General features: G+C 40.8%; 1 protein-coding gene across 2 annotated transcripts in view; it reads left to right on the top strand.

Annotated features, from left to right (window-relative positions):
- Positions 1 to 20,491, top strand: part of ALG9 (ALG9 alpha-1,2-mannosyltransferase) — a 108,168-nt gene that overhangs the window by 24,619 nt on the left and 63,058 nt on the right. For both annotated transcript variants that reach the window (XM_043481593.1, XM_043481594.1), the window contains exons 7-10: positions 1,661 to 1,748; positions 1,924 to 2,029; positions 15,772 to 15,894; positions 18,655 to 18,809. In XM_043481593.1, the coding sequence (XP_043337528.1) occupies positions 1,661 to 1,748; positions 1,924 to 2,029; positions 15,772 to 15,894; positions 18,655 to 18,809 (472 nt within the window). The remainder of the gene's footprint in view (positions 1 to 1,660; positions 1,749 to 1,923; positions 2,030 to 15,771; positions 15,895 to 18,654; positions 18,810 to 20,491) is intronic.

Genomic DNA, 20,491 nt, shown 5'->3' with positions numbered 1-20,491 from the left:
TATGACATGTATCAGTACTTCATTCCTTTCTAGTGATGGTGTCCAGACTTTAATGTGACTCACAAGGCCTCATGGTTTCCTCATTTTTACATCTCCATCCTCCTCTTCTCAGTTTCTCCATTCCTTTTCCTCTTTACTGGATCTACATTCAACTTCGTGAGTTCCTCAAATACCTCTGAGTTTGGGTGTTTTGATTAGTCTGTCTTTTGATAAGTGATTTCGGGATCACAGTTAATCACTCAGCACTGTGCTCTCATTTATTGACTTATCAAAGGAGAAATGCAGCTGCTATGGAAATGTAGCTGGTGGTTCAGATGGTAGAGAATGTACCTGCAATGCAGGAGACTGGGTTCGATTCGTGGATTGGGAGGATCCCCTGGAGAAGGGAATGGCAACCTACTTTAGTATTCTCGCCTGGAGAATTCCGTGGCCAGAAGGAGCCTGGGGGACAACAGTTCATGGTGTTGCAGAGTCAGACACAACTGAGCAGCTAACATTTTCATGGAAATGTAACTAGTTGGGGAGGAAAAAAAAAATCTAAAAAAATGGAATGTTAATGCAATATTTAGTTAATAGAAGGTGGAATTTCAAATCATAGAGAGATGTCCACATGACGTGGCCAAATAGATGATAGCTATGACAGTGCCATGTAAATGCAGAGATCTCGTGGAGGAGGCAGGAGCAAAGCCTGTAGTTAACACTGGGTAGATTCGGTGTAAGTAAATAGATTGGTGTGGGAGGGAATTCATTGTGATTGGAGCATGGTAAAGGCTCTGACTAGTGTCCTAGATTACGAAGTCATGAATATGAAGGTGATTGTTCATGGAACAGGAGTTGAAGCATCTGCTGAGAAGATGAGTGTAGAGAGAGAAAAGTAGAACCTTGCCTTTGGGAGCCAGGACCATGGTAAAGCACACCATGGGACAGGGAAAAAAGCCTGCAAGGAGGACTAGGAAGAGCCCAGAAAAGAACATCAGAGCCAGGGAGTCTGAAGAGGAAGGAACAGATGCTTTGTGTCAAGTGCAACAGAAAGACAAAGGGAGATGCGGTTGTGGAAAGACACTGGGTCTGGCAGAGAGGAAATTCCTGGTGACCTCAGATCAGTCTTAATAACTTGATGTTAGGCCTTAAGGAAGAAATAGTGAAGGCAACACACACATGCTACTTGCTTGAGAAAGTCAAGTGAAAGGAAGAAGTGCAAATATTGCATATTGGAACAATATTACATATTGGAAAGGGATATATCAGAATTGAAGTGAAAGTGTGTGATATTATTTTATTACTAAAGTGTTAATAAATCATGGAAAGGAGAAATAAGTATTTGGCAGGGTGGGAGTAGGACAATAGGGTAGTTTAGTTATGATTAATATATTGTAAATCCCCACTGCACATAAATACATATAAAATGGAGCTCACTCCGAAGCTGAGTATTTGTATTTCTTGTGCACTGTGGAATGCATCATCCTCTGATGAGTCCTGTGAAGAGATCACATTTTTATTTTTGAGAAGACATCCTTTCATGTACCAGTTTTCTTCCCTCACAATAATTGCTGGCGACATTTGATTCTCAATTCAGCATGAGTTATATGTGAATCTGTCCTGTTTGAGTCTGTGTTCTCTGAGTATTTAACTCCCCACTTTCTATTTTTCTGTTAAATAGTTTACCTATTGCCTTTGATCTGCTGATCATGAAACACAGGTGGAAGAGTTTCTTTCATTGGTCATTGGTTGCTCTAATGCTGTTTCTGGTGAGTTGTCTTTTCATCTTATTTTGTTCTAACGTTGTAATGAAAGCAACCTGTGGTGTGGATGGAAAAGAGAACATTAGGAGTTGATTCTGTTTTTCATTCTGAAATCTATAGCATTGTGAGGATACTTCCAGAGCAAAACTCTACAATTGCTTTGTTTTCTGCTCTGTTTTAGGTGCCTGTGGTGGTCATTGACAGCTACTATTATGGGAAGCTGGTGGTTGCACCACTCAACATCGTTTTGTATAATGTCTTTACTCCTCATGGACCTGATCTTTATGGTAAGGCTGTATGAAGTTAGGGGAGAGTTGGAGGATAGTTTAATTGGCCTCAACTTTGACATTTCAATTCAGTTGCCTCATTTATCAAAGATAGCCTTTTGTTATTTAAACAAAAGGTAATCTTTTCTTATTTAAAAATAAATGATGCTTGAACACAGCACAGTGATGGTATGTGGCAACTAAATATTTTTCCTTGATTAATGTGATACTCAGTTCTGGCTTCCTGTTAGTCTCTCAGCCTCTTATTCTCAGTTACAGAGTGGTAAGGACTCTGTCGGGCATGCATTGGCTTTTGAGGCTACTCATTCAAAATTAAGTTACTTTCTTCTCTTCTCATTAGAAAATCAATATAGTAACAAAAATAAGAAAATTAAGACATTCATAATCCCATCATGGCCAGATAGCTATTGTTAACACCTTGGAAAATATTCCTCCAGGCATTCTCTATACAAGTACACATTTGGTTTTCCTTTTTCATTTTTTTTATTGGGTTGGCCAAAACCTGAATGAACCTTTTGGCCAACCTAATAATTTGTGTTACTTTAGTATTTTGCATTAAGGGAGAAAGTTCACAAAATCTGTAGACAAAGTGTAGCAAATGACAGTGAGGTCAGCTTGAGAGGGTGGATAGTTTGGCCAGTTTAGCACTAAGAGGGGAAAAAACGGAATGCCTTTAGTCTGGTGGTGGTTTAGTTGCTAAGTTGTGTCTGACTCTTTGTGACCCCATGGACTGTAGCCTACCAGGCTCCTCTGTCCATGGAATTCTCCAGGCAAGGATACTGGAGTGGGTTGCCATTTCCTGCTCCAGGGGATCTTCCCAACCCAGGGATTGAGCCCAGGTCTCCTGCATTGTAGGTGAGTTCTTTACCGTCTAAGCCACCTGTGGTGGGACAATCTGGGGTTGGTTCTCCAGTCTCTCACCATCTCTACCCCTTGCCTGATGGTTTTCTCTCAGATAGTCTTTTATTTTTTTCTCTTTTCCAACCAGCCCTGGAGCCTGTTTTTTGGGGTTTTTTTTGGGGGGGGGGCGCGCCTGAGGGCATTTGAGTTAGTGACCACTAGAGAGGGATAAGCTGGAGATCTTTTTGATCTGATCAGTCAAGTCAGTAAACATTTTATAAGACAACTTCTCATTAAATAAGTATAGGTTGTTCTGCCTTAACCTTTTGAAGATCTTAGATCTTTCTGTGTATGTGATTATCTTAGACTCTGGTGTGAAGCACATTAATGTTATCTCTGTCTCTCTAATCAGTTTAACCCATGCCCTTTTTTCTTTACCACTTTGCAACAGAACCAACAGATTGAATAAGATTTAAAGTAAGTGTGTGAATGAAATTTAGTTGGGCAAGAGTCCATGGGGTCACAAAGAGTCAGATGCAACTTAGCGATGGAACAACCACCACCTGGGATTTGGGGAACATTGTCATTTTAGATGACAAGTAGTAGGTTAAAAATAAAATGAATTTACAAACTGCATAGAGAATTATTGCTAAGTGAAGGAATTTTAAGACTTCTTTATGTGGCTCTAAGATCCCTAAGGATATGGGAAAAAGTCCCAATTTTCAGCTTTTGCCTCTAGAGGTCTCCCTTTATCTCAGGAGAGCTGCATGTTTTCATTTGCCCATTGTTTTAGTTTACTTGTAAAATTTTATTTGATTCCACAAGACAGTAGAAGGGGGACTCTACTTCTGGATCTGGATTGCATATTAGAACTTGATTTATGGGGAGCCTATTAGAAGCATAATGTGCATTATATATGGGTGAATAAATTGTGTGAATTTGAGTTTAATTTTGAAAAATTGACTTCTCTACCTTTTAAATGGGTTATTACATATTGGTATTCTGACTGCTTATTTGTAAAACTTTGTGTGAGAGTCTATGAACATTTTGTAGTTTGTATATTCCTCTAGACTGGTGAAGTTTTTACATCTAAAAATAAGTACATTGGTAGACAGAGTAGTAAAAAAAGAATAAATTCTGACCTAAGTTTATATTTCTAGTTTAACAGTGGGTAGGTTTTGGGATCAGGAGAGCAGTGGCCAGCCTGCCTGGATGTTGGCATCTGCTGTTCGTTTCAGCCAGTGTTTTATGGGGAAGAGTCCTTGGGGTTCTGTTTCACCTGCTTTAGTGAACCTGAGTTAGCTTCAGTTCAGATTTTGCCACTTTGAATGTCCAGGAAGTGATCACTGTCCTAGTGATAGGAGAAGCTTTACTGGGACAGAGGGAATTATTCTCACATTATTGTTGTTCACTCACTAAGTTGTGTCTGACTCTTTTGTGACCCCATGGACTGTAGCCAGCGAGTTACCTCCAAGATGGCAGAAGTTACTTGCCAGTTATACCAAAAAAAGATGTCCTTTTCATCATAGAGGACTGGAATGCAAAAGTAGGAAGTCACGGGGTACCTGGAGTAACAGGCAAGTTTGGCCTTGAAGTACAAAATGTAACAGGGCAAAGGCTAACAGAGTTTTACAAGACAACGCACTGGTCATAGCAGACACTGTCTTCCAACAACACAAAAGATGACTCTACACATGGACGTCACCAAATGGTCAACACTGAAATCAGATTGATTATATTCTTTGCAGCCGAGGATGGAGAAGCTCTATATAGTCAGCAAAAATAAGACTGGGAGCTGACTGTGGCTCAGATCATGAACTCCTTATTGCCAAATTCAGACTGAAATTGAAGAAAGTAGGGAAAACCACTAGGCCATTCAGGTATGACCTAAGTCAAATCCCTTACGATTATACAGTGAAAGTGACAAATAGATTCAAGGGATTAGATTTGATAGAGTGTCTGTAGAACTGTGGACCAAGGTTCATGCATTGTATAGGAGGCAGCTATGAAAACCTTCCCCAAGAAGAAAAAAATGCAGAAAAGCAAAATGGTCGTCTGAGGAGGCTTTACAAATAGCTGAGAAGAGAAGTGAAAGGCAAAGGAGAAAAGGAAAGATATACCCATCTGAATGCAGAGTTCCAAATATTAGCAACAATAAGAAGGCCTTGCTAAGTGATCAATGCAAAGAAATAGAGGAAAATAATAGAATGGGAAAGACTAGAGATCTCTTCAAGAAAATGAGAGATACCAAGGGAACATTTCATGCAAAGATGGGCACAATAAGGGACAGAAGTGGTAGGGACCTAACAGAAGCAGAAGATGCTAAGAAGAGGTGGCGAGAATACACTGAGGAACTGTACAAAAAATGTCTAATGACCCTGATTACCATGATGATGTGATCACTCACCTAGAGCCAGACATCCTGAAGTGCGAGATCAAGTGGGCCTTAGGAAGCCTCACTAGGAGCAAAGCTAGTGGAGGTGATGGAATTCCAGCTGAACTATTTCAAATCCTAAAAGATGATGTTGTGACAGTGCTGAACTCAAAATGACAGCAAATTTGGAAATCTCAGCAGTAGCCACAGGATTGGAAAAGATCAGTTTTCATTCCAGTACCAACAATGGGCAATACCAAAGAATGTTCAAACTGCTCCATAATCTCACTCATTTCACATGGCAGCAAGGTCATGTTCAAAATCCTCCAAGTTAGACTTCAACAGTACGTGAACCGAGAACTTGCATATGTTCAAGCTGGATTTCGAAAAGGTAGAGGAACCAGAGATCAAATTGCCAACATTTGTTGGATCCTAGAAAAAGCAAGGGAAAAACATCTGCTTCTGCTTCGTTGAGTATGCTAATGCCTTTGACTGTGTGGATTACAACAAACTGTGGAAAATTCTGAAAGAGATGGGAATACCAGACCACCTGACCTGCCTCTTGAGAAACCTGTATGCAGGTCAGGAAGCAACAGTTCGAACTGGACATGGACCAACAGACTGGTTCCAAATAGGGAAAGGAGTACGTCAAGGCTGTATATTGTCACCCTGCTTATTTAACTTATATGCAGAGTACATCGTGAGAAACGCTGGGCTGGAGGAAGCTCAAGCTGGAATCAAGATTGCCAGGAGAAATATCAATAACCTCAGATATGCAGATGACACCACCCTTACAGCAAAAAGCAAAGAGGAACTAAAGAGCCTCTTGATAAAAGTGAAAGAGGACAGTGAAAAAACTGGCTTAAAACTTAACATTCAGAAAGCTAAGATCATGGCATCCGGTCCCATCACTTCATGGCAAATAGATGGGGAAACAGTGACAGACTTTATTTTCTTGGGCTCCAAAATGACTGCAGATGGTGACTGCAGCCATGAAATTCAAAGATGCTTGCTCCTTGGAAGAAAAACTATGACCAACGTAGACAGCAGATTAAAAAACAGAGACATTACTTTGCTGCCAAAGCTTCATATAATCATGCTATGATTTTTCCAGTAGTCATGTATGGCTGTGATAGTTGGGCCATAAATAAGGCTGGATGCCAAGGAATTCAGAGAAGGCAATGGCAACCCACTCTAATACTCTTGCCTGGAAAATCCCATGGATGGAGGAGCCTGGTAGGCTGCAGTCCATGGGGTTGCTAAGAGTCAGACACAACTGAGCGACTTCACTTTCTCTTTTCACCTTCATGCATTGGAGAAGGAAGTGGCAACCCACTCCAGTGTTCTTGCTTGGAGAATCCCAGGGACGGGGGAGCCTGGTGGGCTGCTATCTATGGGGTCACACAGAGTCGGACACAACTGAAGTGACTTAGCAGCAGCAGCAGCCAAGGAATTAATGCTTTTGAACTGTGGTGTTGGAGAAGACTTTTGAGAGTCCCTTGAACTGCAAGGTTATCTAAGCAGTCAATCCTAAACGAAATTAATCCTGAATATTCATTGGAGGGACTGATGCTGAGGCTAAAGCTCCATTACTTTGGCCACATGATGCGAGAGCTCGCTCATTGGAAAAGACCTTGATGCTGGGAAAGGTTGAGGACAGGAGAAGGGACAGAGGACGAGATGGTTGGATGGCATCACCAACTCAGTGGACTTGAGTGAGCAAGCTCCGGGAGACAGTGAAGGACTGGGAAACCTGGCGTGCTGCAGTTCATGGTGTTGCAAAGAGTCCGACTTGGATGAATGGCTTAAGAACAACAGACTGTAGTCCATCAGCTTCCTCTGTCCATGGGATTTCCCAGGCAACAATACTGAAGTAGGTTGCCATTTCCTTCTCCAGGGGATCTTCTTCCTGACCTAGGGATTGGACCCACGTTTCCTATACTGCAGGCGGATTCTTTACCACTGACCATGGGCTTCCCTAGAGAACTGTCCTACTGGGCATCCACAGGACTGATGTGTAGTCAACCAGACTTTAGGGGGTGTTCTTTGCTGGTAGAAGTTTTTTTGCTTTTTTCTCATCTTTGGATTTGACAAATCTTCAGGAGTGTCTGATTTCCATGTTAACACCATTTTGCTTTAGCAGGCTTGCAGAGAATATTTCTTCCACCTAGGAGTCGGTAGTCTTTCTGTATTCTCGGTCTTTAGTAAAGATTTCTCATTCATGAGTGAAAGAATGAACACATTCTGGAGTACTCCTCCTTATCTACATAAGTGTCCTGATCACAGGCCGTGAAGCAACTAAAACCAGGTGCAGCAACTACTGAGCCCGAACCCGAACTCTGGAGCCTGCCGGCCGCAACTGCTGAGCCTGTGTGCCCCCGCTGCTTGAGTGCACGCGCCGTGGAGCCTGTGCTCTGCACACCGCAATGAGAAGCCCATGCACCTAGAGAATAGCTACTAGAGAGTAACCCCCACACTCTGCAACTAGGGAAAGCCCGTGTGCAGCAATAAAGACCCAGTGCAACCAAAATAATTAATTTAAAAAAAGAATCAGTTCAGTCGCTCAGCTATGTCCGATTCTTTGCAACCCCATGGACTTCAGCACATCAGGCTTCCCTGTCCATCACCACCTGCCTGAGCTTACTCAAACTCATGTCCTTCGAGTCAATGATGCCATCCAACCATCTCATCCTCTGTCGTCCCCTTCTCCTCCCGCCTTCAATCTTTCCCAGCATCAGGGTCTTTTCCAATGAGTTAGTTCTTTGCATCAGGAGGCCAAAGTCTCAGCTTCAGCATCCATCCTTCCAGTGAATATTCAGAAATGATTTCCCTTAAGATGGACTGGTTGGATCTCCCTGCAGTCCAAGGGACTCTCAAGAGTCTTCTCCAACACCACAGTTCAACAGCATCAATTCTTCGGTGCTCAGCTTTCTTTACAGTCCAACTCTCATATCCATACATAACGACTGGAAAAACCATAGCTTTGACCAGACAAAGTAGTACTTTACCATTGTCAGCTAATTTTATGGTAATTGTTGAGTCCATTCAGTAAATATGAGAGACTAACCTTTTTAAAAATATGTATTTGTTTACTTGGCTGTGTTGGGTCTTAGTTGTGTCATGTGGGATTTTTCGTTGTGGCACACAGACTCTCTAGTTGTGAAGAACGTGAACTTTCTAGTTGTGGCCTGTGGGCTCTGGAGCATGTAGACTCAGTATTTGTGGCATGCAGGCCTAGTTGTTCTGTGGCATGTGAGATCTTTTTTAAAAATTTTATTTATTTATTTTATTTTTTTTGTTGAGGGATGATTGCTTTACAGAATTTTGTGTTCTGTCAAACCTCAACATAGGTACACATATATCCCTTCCCTTTTGAACCTCCCTCCCATCTCCTGCCCCTTTCTGGATTGATACAGAGCCCCTGTTTGAGTTTCCTGAGACATAGAGCAAATTCCCATTGGCTATATATTTTACATATGGTAATGAAAGTTTCCATGTTACTCTATCCATACATCTCACCCTCTCCTTCCCTCTCCCCATGTTCATAAGTCTATTCTCTATATCTGTTTCTCCTCTGCTGCCCTGTAAATAAATTCTTCAGTACCATTTTTTTAGATTCCATATATTTGCGTTAGAATATGATATTTATCTTTCTCTTTCTGACTCACTACAGTCTGTGTAATAGGTTCTGGGTTCATTCACCTCATCAGAACTGACTCAAATGCATTCCTTTTTATGGCTGAGTAATATTCCATTGTGTATATGTACCACAACTTCTTTATCCATCCATCTGTCATGGACATCTAGGTTGCTTCCATGTTCTAGCTGTAAATAGTGCTGCAATGAACAGTGAGATACATGTGTCTTTTTCAGTTTTGGTTTCCTCAGGGTATATGCCTAGGAGTGGGATTGCTGGGTCACATGGTGGTTTTATTCCTAGTGTTTTAAGGAATCTCCATACCATTTTGCATAGTGACTGTATCAATTCACATTCCTACAAACAGTGCAAGAGCATTCCCTTTTCTCCATTTCTCCATTCCCTTCCAGCATTTATCGTTTGTAGACTTTTGATGATGGCCATTCTGACCGGTGTGAGGTGCTATCTCTTTGTAGTTTTGATTTGCATTTCTCTAATAATGAGCAATGTTGAGCATCTTTTCATGTGTTTGTTAGCCATCTGTATGTCTTTTTGGAGAAGTGTCTGTATAGATTTTTTTTTCCCCACTTTTTGATTGGGTTGTTTGTTTTTCTGGCATTGAGTTGTATGAACTGCTTGTATATTTTGGAAATTAATCATTTGTCAGTTGTTTCATTTGCTATTATTTTCTCCCATTCTGAAGCTTGTCTTTTCACTGTGCTTATAGTTTCCTTTGCTGTGCAAAAGCTTTTATGTTTAATCAGGTCCCACTTGTTTAGTTTTGTTTTTATTTCCATTACTCTAGGAGTTGGGTCATAGAGGATCTTGCTTTGATTTATGTCGAGTGTTCTGCCTGTGTTTACTTCTAGGAGTTTTATAGTTTCTGGTCTTACGTTTAGGTCTTTTATCCGTTTTGAATTTATCTTTGTGTATGGGGTTAGAAAGTGTTCTAATTTCATTCTTTTACATGTAGCTGTCTAGTTTTCCCAGCACCATTTATTGAAGAGGTTGTCTTTGCCCCATTGTATATTCTTGCCTCCTTTGTCAAAAATAAGGTACCCACAGGTACAAGGGTTCATTTCTGGGCTTTCTGTCTTGTTCCATTGGTCTGTATTTCTGTTTTGGGGCCAGTACCTTACTGTCTTGATGACTGTAGCTTTGTAGTTTAATCTGAAGTCAGGCAGGTTGATTCCTCCAGCTCCATTCTTTCCCAAGACTGCTTTGGCTATTTGGGGTCTTTGTGTTTCCATATGAATTGTGCAATTTTTTGTCTAGTTCTGTGAACAGTGCCATTGGTAATTTGATAGGGATTACATTGAAGCTGTAGATTGCATAGAAACGATCCCTGAAAGTACAGTCTTGGCGTGTGAGATCCTGATTCCCCCACCACGGATTAAACCCTCGTCCCCTGCACTGCGAGGGGAATTTGTAACTACCGGACCACCAGGGAAGTCCTGAGGCTTATGTTTTAAGAGATGCCTTGCTGCTGTACAGTTGTCAGACAGACAGCATGTCTTTGTCACGGAAACTCACTTGTTTGGCATTATTTCAACTATTTTTTAAGAGTCTCCCACCTCAAGTGCTTTGTTAGCTATGGCACCTAGTTTTTTAATCTGAAAATTTTAGATTAAGTGCTTTATGCTGATAGTTCTTGCATACATCTCTTAGTGTTTTCTTACATATAGGAACCTAATAAGCCTATAAATACTTCTTGAATGAATGGATAAATGACTTCAGTTAAAGAAACATTCAATCAGTTGCTTTTGAGCATTGATTATGCTCCTCGTAGAATTTGCTGTCTGATAAGGCTGCACACACATGAATAGGTAATTATAGTCCAATGTGTTATGTGCAGCAGTGGAATGATAGTCAGGGATTTGAAGGAGCAAGTTCATCTGTTGGTGTCAGGAAAGACTTCTTAGAGGGGGTGGTCTTTGAGCTGAGCTGGAAGGAAGAGTAGGAGTTTGCCAGGAAGACACTAGGCGGGTACATTGCAGAAAAATAGAATGTCAAATGTCGGACTGCTGAGACAAAAAGATTGAATATTGAGTTCGTTTTTAAAAATTTAAGGTAGTTTTACAGCATTAGCCAGTTTTAGGTAAGAACTACACAGGCGTAAGCAAGATAATGTCAATCTCTCCATTGTGATTGTAATAATATGCAGATGGTCCCCAACTTATGGGGCTTCCCAGGTGGTGCTAGTGGTACAGATCCCACCTGCCAGTGCAGGAGACGTAAGAGACGCGGGTTTGATCCCTGGGTCGGGAAGATCCCCTGGAGGAGGGCATGGCTACCCACTCCAGTATTCTTGCCTGGAGAATCCCATGGACACAGGAGCCTGGCGGGCTACAGTCCATGGGGTCGTAAAGAGTTGGACGCGACTAAAGCTACTTAGAACCCACCCCAACTTATGGTGCTTCAACTTATGATTTTCTTTGACTTTATGATGGTGTGAGAGCAATACATATTCAGTAGAAACTATACTTTGAATTTTGATCTTTTTCCAGTGATAAGATATGTCTCGTGATGCTGGGCAGTGGCAGTGAGCTACACTTCCCAGTCAGCCACTCGTCCTGAGGGTAAACCGTGGAAGCTCTTACAGCCATTCTTTATCTGGACAACCGTTCTGTTTTTCATTTTCAGTACAGTAGCCAGTAAATTACATGAGACCATCAACACTGTCTTATAAAGCAGGCTTGGTATTAGGTGAGTTTTGCCCGACTGTAGGCTAATGTAAGTGTTCTGACCACGTTAGAGGTAGGCTAGGCTGAGTTATAATGTTTGGTATGCTAGGTGTATTAAATGTGATTTTGACTTATGATGTTTTTAGTTGATGATGGGTTTATCAGGACTTAACCCCATCATAAATTGAGGAAAATCTGTAAATATTTATTCTATTGTTCCTGGTTTTCAAAGGGACCTTTCTATACTTTCTTGGCCAAATAACATTTATTAACGACACATTCCAGGCCTGGACTGACTCTTGTCTTTTGAAGCCAGGGAACAGAGGCAATTTTTCACAACTATTACTAGGATGAGGTCAAGAATACTTGATGCTTGGGAAATTTAGAGTAGTGTAGACATGGAAGTTGCAAAGTTGTAGGTGAAACGTCTCTATGGGGTCAAAGATCAAGAGGTGAAATTTTGTGTTGCAAAAACGAAAGTGACTGGGCTTGGCACTGATTTGGCCTCTTCCCCTTGTAACATTTCAAGTTCTCAGATGTTGAGGTTGAGTATTTTTGTGTGAAGAGCTGTGCTCTCTGATGAGAACACAGGCCCGGGAGGAGAAGCGTGGGAGGACAGGTGTGGGAGGATGGGTGTAAGAAGTGCTCTTCCCCCAAAAACGACAGCGGGTCTGCTCAGGGATGCCACTTGGAGCTTAGGATATGATCCGTGCCTGTCTGTCTTATCAAATCTGTCAGACCACAGGATGGGAGATTTCAGAAGGTAAAGGCTAGAGCCCTTGGTCAGAAGGCCCACAGCTTTCCATTCCTCCAGAGGAGGCTTTGGAGGCATGCTTAGGGTCACCCGCTAGCATGACCTGTTCTAGAGCCTTCTTTCTTTTGTTAATCATTTGTGTTGAACCTTGGTGGATTTTCCTCTTGGTGGCACAAATTTGACATTTATGAGGATGATTTATTGTAATTTAGTTCCTAGAGTTCTGTAAAACTGTAGGCCTATAAAGTAGTTCCCCTTCATTCAGTCAGTGGAACCGTAAACATCATCCCTTCTTTTAGTCTCTGACAAAGCTCCCTTGAGCTCATTTGAATGAAAGGGATTGAGGCACTTTCCGTAAAAGGGAGATAGGTGAGTCCCCCTCTGCAAAGACCCTGCTTTCAGCTTCCTTTCACCTTACATTTTGCACGAGTTAAATGCTTAGCTTGTCATTCTGACATATTTTTTTCTATAATACATAGTTCACTTTTTGATAATTTCTGAGAGCAGTGTTGAGTATCTCTCTGGAAAAAGACATAAGTTTTTACTCTTTTAAGGTAGATGCCTCATCAAGTAGGGGAGGACACTGGTTAACAGAATTCACTATTTTTTGGTCCCCTTTTGCCCTTGTTTTTAAGACTGTTGTCACTTGAACCTTCCCAAATTTTGACTTATTCTCCAGTTTCTACCCGGTCCTTCAGGGAAGTAAGTCTATTACGAAATGTTCACAGCCTAGCTATGAACTTGATCTATGAGGTCCTAACACATAAAAATAATTGAGGTTACCAACTTAATGCTTTTGGCTCCACATCTCAGCATACAGTATACCTTGGTAAAAAGATAGACAGCCATAACAGGAGGGCATAGTAAATTGTGATAAAGAGAAAAACACTAGAGCACTTTCCTTGAAAAAGCATATATTAGCAAGGATCAAGAGAAAGAGGCTTTTATCTGTTGATGTTTAAGCATCTGTAATAGATGATATGAAGGGTGACCCCCTTTTTTCTAGTCACTCTGCTTTATCATCTCAGGGTCAAATTTCCAGAATTTTGTAAAGAAAAAGGGGGGTCAGGGTTGATAGCATTGCCTCCACACTGGCCATCAGGAGATGATTGTGCCAAAACTGACTTCTCTGGAAACTGGACTTCTAAAGGACTCAGTTTAGGAAACGTGCTGTTAAATAGTAATTAAAACCCAGAGAAGACGTGTATTTTCCATTTTGAAAATAAAACCATCCAATAGTTTTCTGTAGGAGAAGGAAATGGCAACCCACTCCAGTATTCTTGCCTGGAGAATCCTATGGACAGAAAGAAGAGCCTGGCGGGCTACCTACCATCCATGGGGTCGCAAAGAGTCAGATGCAACTGGAGCGACTCTGCAGGCAGGCAGTTTTCTGTAACCTGAAAGGTTATTTGTAAAGAATACAAGATACAGATGTCTCTAATGAGCTTGGCCTGGGGCAGAGTCTCTCTTCCTGGACAGCCCCTATCCCTGTGTTTCGACAGGAAGGAGCGAGCTTTCCCTAAAGGTGACACGCTGCCGGACCTGAGTCCTTCCCCAGGGTCCCCTCTGCATCTTCCTCCTCCCTTAGATGTTTCTCACCCCTTGGGTTTGGTTTCTAATCTTATTTTGCTGTGCAAGCTGCAGGAATGTCAGGCTTTTCTGAGTATTCCTCTGCCTTCTGATTACCCTTTTAAGCAATGCTGATTGCAGGAAATTGGTGTGGTGCAAGGCGGGTGTCACAACACACAGTGATTAAAACCCGCATGTGTCATTCACGGCCTGATTGAAGTAATCACACGAGGGAAGAGCAGATGAAAACCGGTGGAATGTGCCAACAGGGGCTGTCTCTCAGCGTCTGAGTTTCAGGGTTTGGAGTTAAAGAATCAGAACTTGTGCGAGCAAGGCTTGTGTTTTCAGTCACGTTTCATTCTGATTCCGAAAAGCTGAGCAGGGTCTGGGTCTCTGAACATGCTTTTCCTCAGGAAGACAAGTCGTTGCTTTTTGTGGAAGGTCCCCCTTCAACAGACACTATTGAAAAGTGGTTGAGCACATCAGGGGGAAGGATACTAGAATGTGATAGGATACACGGATAGGCAAGGCCCATATATGGATGGGCTTATATACAGCTCAGCCCTGTAAGACTGCACGCACCCCGCCACCCTCCAGCCCTCGGTGGGGAGGCCTCTGCTTCGTGCCCTTTGAAAGTCCAGGTTGTCACCTGGGCTTCTGACTGACCACGTTAGAAGTTCCGGCAGCCCCCTTCTCAGGTTCGGTTAATTTGCTGGCGCGGCTCCCAGGACTCCAGAAACACTTACTTCTGTTGACCAGTTTATTAGAAGGGAGACAAGGCAGATGGAAGAGACGCATAGGGCAGGGTGGGCGGGAAGATCCGTGGTGCTTCCCTACTGTTTACCTGCCTGGAAGCCCTCTGAACACTGTCCTTTTGGGTTTTTATGGAGGTCTCATTACTTGAGCACCATTGCTTGAATCACTGGCCATTGGTGTTTAAACCCCATTGCTATACCCTCTCCCCTTCCCAGAGGAGGGAAAGACAGGACTGAAAGTTCTAACCCTCCAATCACTAGGTGGTTCCTCTCATAACTAGTCCCCATCCTGAGGTTACCTAGGACTTTGCCAAAAGTCCCCAAATTAGCATAACAGAAGACACTTTTCACCACTTTAGGAATTAGGTAGGTCGTTTTAGGTGCTCTTTCCTAGGAATGGGAGTGAAGACCAAATAAATACTTGTTATAAATCACAAGATGGCTGCTAAGCTGTTTATATTGTTTGGTTTTCTGAAAAGTATTAGTCCCATTTGGGCTGGATATAGTGGTCCAGTACTCATGTACAGATGTGAGAGATGAACAATAAAGAAGGCAGAACACCGATGAATTGATGTTTTCAAACTACAGTGCTGGAGAAGCCTCTTGAGAGTCCCTTGGAAAGCAAGGAGATCAAACCACTTAATCTTAAAGTATATCAACTCTGAATACTCTTTGGAAGGACTGATGCTGAAGCTGAAGCTCCAGTACTTTGACCACCTGATGTGAATAGCTGACTCACTGGAAAAGACCCCGATGCTGGGAAAGATTGACGGCAGAAGGAGAAGAGGGCGACAGAGGATGAGATGGTTGGATGGCATCATCCATTAAATGGACATGAATTTGGACAAACTCTGGGAGATGGTGAGGGACAGGGCAGCCTGGTATGCTGCAGTCCATGGTGTCTCGAATTGTTGGACACAGCTTGGCGACTGAACAACAACCAATAGTGGTCATGATAGCTAAATATCTGAAACCTGATTTCTAAGGTGGGGGGGAGTGGCTTGTGGGCCCTCACTTACATGAGCTGCTGGATCATCGAATTTACTTGACAAGCAACACCGTGAGTCAAGCATTGTCATAGGTATTGGAGGCATCCACTAATGATTTCTTGTCTCTTTATTTCCCTCAGGCACAGAACCTTGGTATTTCTATTTAATTAATGGATTTCTGAATTTTAATGTAGTCTTTGCTTTAGCCCTCCTGGTCTTACCACTGACCTCTCTCATGGAATACCTACTGCAGAGATTTCATGGTAAGTGGAATAAGGAATGATAGATTTGCGGGGAGGGAAGAGAAGTAACAATGTATACCAAGAAGTAAAAAACAGTCTACTTATTTTATTTTCCATTTTCTTCCTATGGAAATGGTTGGCTTATTGCATTTTTCCATTTCTGTTTATAGTTTATTCTACCTGTGTTAACCTATGTGATAATCTGGATAATAATTTCAAGTGAGGAAGTCTGTATGATTTACAGAATCATCTGGGGAGGCAAAAGCATTTAAAAAACCTTGGGAGATAAGCGTATTCAAAGGAGTGTATGTTAGCATGGTAAATTGCTTAAGATAATCAAAAATAGAGGCAAACAATCTCTGGGAAATTCAACCAAAAATCTGGAAACTAAGCCTTGTAGAGATTCCCCCACATTTGATGCTTGCTCTGATTGGGAGACAGAGCTGAGCAGAAATTCATTTGAGTTTGGAAGAAGATTTAATTTCCAACTTTTTGGTCTGGTTTGGATGCTATGTGATCCTTCCATACCATTCCCCATTCTGCTTTTCTACAGTTAATAGTTTATAAAGAGTTTGCTGTGTTCATAGAATATGAGAGCAGCCTTCAGAGTCACTTTTGCTTTATTTTAGAACTTTTGTTGTAACATAACGATGATGCCATTATCTAACAAAATTAAGTTTTTTCTTAATATCATCTAATGCCCAGGTAGTATTTTGATTCCTACACTGTCTGAAAAAAAACTTATAGTTTTTTAAAAGCAGGATCTAAATGAGTCATATACTGAATTTGGTGTTATGTTTCATAAGCTTTTCTAGAGGTACCCCCCTCACCTTTGTCCTTCTGAAGATTTCTAAAGAAACCATGTCACTCATCTTGCGTACATAGTGTCCCACGTTTGGATTCAGCTGTTTGTTCCCTTGAGGTATTAACGCATTCCTCCATTCCTTGTGTTTATTAAGGATCACTTTTCTTTTTTTTTTGAAAAGTAGCTTTTTCTGACTATAAAAGTAATTTATACTTGTGGAATATTTGTAGATGCTTGTGATATAAGTATAAAAACAGTAAAAACAAAAACAGTATATTAAGCTGTTCTGTAAAGTAGGAATCCAATTTTGCTTTAAAATTGTGTCATGTACCCACATGTCCACCTAGTAAGAAATTGAGGACTCTGTTTTTTCTTTATGCATTTTGCATATTTTATATACAGAAACATTATTTTTTATATTTTTAAAAAAAATTTTGTTTTATAACAGAAACAATACATTTAACATAGTTTAACAGAAATATAGTTTAACAGAAACTATAAATGTTTTATAGAGGATGTTCCAAAATTTTAGGCCATATTTTTAAATATGTTTGTTAGCTTCTAAGATGTAAAAGAGGAAAAGATTGTTTACTTGTAGAAGATAAACTTTTTTTCTTATAATAAAATTCCAACCTAAAATACTTCTTGGAAAGGTAAATATCCTAAATTATAGCCTAAAATTTCATAAGTGAAAAAAAGATAAATTTGTTACTGCAGTTCAAGAGTGTTTATTCCTAAAGAATTTCTGCAGGAACTTCCCTGATGGTTAAGAAGTCTGTGCACTTCCACTGCAGGTGGTGCGGGGTTGATCCCTGGTCCCTGGCTGGGAAACTAAGATCCTGCATGTCTCAAGGCTGAAAAAAAAAACCCTGGTTTTTCAAAAGCATGTGTAACTAAGGAGCACTAGGTTCAGCAATGCTAAGGTGGGCTCTGAGGACAACCCTGATCTTTCATCTCAACTTGCTCATTGTAGACATAATGGACACCAGGGGGCGCTGTCGATCCACCCTTGGTCAGTGATTCCCATGTACTACTTACCACTAACAGGAGCACAGTTTGAGATGCCTTCACTTTGGGTTGTAGGCTTATCGCTCCGTGTCCATGTTCCTGACCATGACCACAGGAACTTTCCAGCAGGTGCTTGGGTCATGGTGAAGGTGAAGTCCCTCAGTCATGTCCGACTCTTTGTGACCCCATGGACTGTAGCCTACCAGGCTCCTAGGTCCATGGGATTTTCCAGGCAAGAATACTGGAGTGGGTTGCCATTTCCTTCTTCAGGGTCATAGTGTTCATTAAATTCCTGCAGTTCTTTCATATGGTTTAAAGTACATTCTTGGCTTTAATTTTGAGGTACAGAGTGGATGGGTATTACCAAACAGCAGAGAAAACTCAATCAGCAAACTTCCTTTAAGAATGTTTTTATATATTCTTTGAAACAAGTTCTTTGTCATATGTAGCTTGACAGAAACCAGTGATAAGTTTGAGAATCCAACTTTGTTTCTTTCCTTTCATCTATAGCTATTTGGTATATACGTAAGAAAATTAATGTAGTAAACAGAAGAATTAAAATCTAAGAAATGAATTTATGTCATGCTTTTGGTTAATCTCAAGAATCTTCAGTCTTAGTGGCAGGACTCCTCTCTCTCTAGAGAGAGAAGTCTTTTTTTTTTTTCTTCATCCAGTATAGAAATTATTAAGCTGTATTACCCATTCACCTGACATTCATTTGTGTTCCAGCTAAATCCAGTATTGTACCTACCTTTAAATGTTGGATCTCTTGGGAGAGCTAAGAAGTATATACCTCTTTCTATTTGATTCCTTAATTATATCAGAGAAAGTGTGAATAAAAGAGTTGAAATGTTTTATGGGGTGCCCTAGGGTATATGCCTAAGTTTAAGATCAAGAGAACTTTGAAAGTAAATGTGCTGTTTTGGTCTAATATGGTGAAAGGTGGATTTTTTTTCTGTGTTTTACAGTTCAGAATTTAGGCCACCCATATTGGCTTACCTTGGCTCCAATGTATATTTGGTTTATAATTTTCTTCATCCAGCCTCACAAAGAGGAGAGATTTCTTTTCCCCGTGTATCCACTTATATGTCTCTGTGGTGCTGTGGCCCTTTCTGCACTTCAGGTGAGTTTCAGGGAAATGTGTGTCTGCTTCATTCTGTTTCACATTAAATCATTCAACAAGCTTAAAGGCAAATTACAGAATGCTTCCCCCTAAGATATGGTATCCGTACATTAAAGCTGATACAGATCATAAAACTTTGATTGCTTAGGTGTTGTTTGTACTGTTGTTTGCTGATCACATATTTGCAGTGTTAATTTGTGCTAGTAATAATTTGTCTCTCTTGCCAACAAGAATCCAATTGCTATGAAAGGAGTTTTTTAAGTCATTCTATGGGCCCAGTACAGACTGGTAACAGCACAGCAGAGCTGATGGAACATCTGTTCTTCGGTTATGAAACCTGAATGAAACTGGCTTAGGTGTTTGGGGTTAGTTACTTCAGGCAGTTTGCAGTATGGGACATTGTAATCCTGGCTTAAAACCTGTCCAGGTCAGAACTAATCATGAATGAAGTGTCAGACTCTTTTTTTTTTTTTTTAACCCTCTGCTCCATTTGCAATTATTAAAAAAGGATTAATTTGGGTAATAGGTTTTTTTCCTTAACAGATTTATGATAAGATATAATTCACAAGGGCCTCTCAGGTGGTGCTAGTGGTAAAGAACCTGCCTACCAATGCAGGTTTAGATGAAAGAGACAAGGGTTCAGTCCCTGGGTGGGGAAGATCCCCTAGAGGCGGGCACAGCTACCTTCTCCGGTATTCTTGCCTGGAGAATCCCGTGGACAGAAGAGTCTGGCGGGCTACAGTCCATAGGGTCTCAGAGAGTCTGACTGGACTGAAGCGACCTAGCACACACGCATGCACAGTTCACACACCACAGAATTTACTCATTTACAGTATATGATACAGTGTTTTCTAGGCTATTCACAGATCTGTGTAAGCATTACTCCAGTCAATTTATAGCATTTTCATCGTCTCAAAAACCTGTATCCTTTAGCTGCTGTAGCTCCCCCTCCCAATATCTCCTCAGCCACAAACAACAGCTAATCTACTTTGTATCTCTATAGCTTTGCCTATTCTAGGCATTTCATATAAATGAAATCATAGACTATGTGGGCTTTTGTGATTGACTTCTTTCATTTAGCATACTGTTTTAAAATCTCATCCTTGTTAGGACAATAGTTTTAAAAAATAATTTTAATTATAAAAGTAATTGAATTTCATCACAGATAATTTCTTTTACCTCTTTCTAAAATCAGTCCTACGCCCCTAACAAAATCTCCTTCTAGCATTTTTGCCTATCATATAATGGAATCTATTATGATTGTAGTTTAAGGTTCATGTAACTGTATCCCTCTTAATATTATCATTATGTTGCCATGTCTATATGCATCATTTTAATAGCAATATAGTATTCTGAGTTGGATATAATATATAACATTATTATGTAATACATAATATATTGAATTGGTTATATATAATGATTAGACATAATTTATGTTAGAGTTTAGGTTGCTTACTTATTCCAGTATTATAAATAATGCTAGGATAAATATCTTTGTTTAGGTATTTGGATTGTTTCCTTAGGAAAGATTCCAAAAAGTATGAAAGGAGTTCAAACATATTTATGGCCCTTGTTAAGTATTGCAAAATTGCTTTCCAAAAGTAGTTCTAGTCTGAGAGGGAAAGAAGGAAGGAAGGAAATCTCATGGGAAGGTGCCGAAAGGCTGCAGAACTCATGCAGGT

This window comes from Cervus canadensis, chromosome 11, assembly GCF_019320065.1.
Source record: "Cervus canadensis isolate Bull #8, Minnesota chromosome 11, ASM1932006v1, whole genome shotgun sequence".
In the NCBI taxonomy this organism is placed as follows: Eukaryota; Metazoa; Chordata; class Mammalia; order Artiodactyla; family Cervidae; genus Cervus; species Cervus canadensis.
This window is presented reverse-complemented; position numbering and strand designations above follow the sequence as displayed.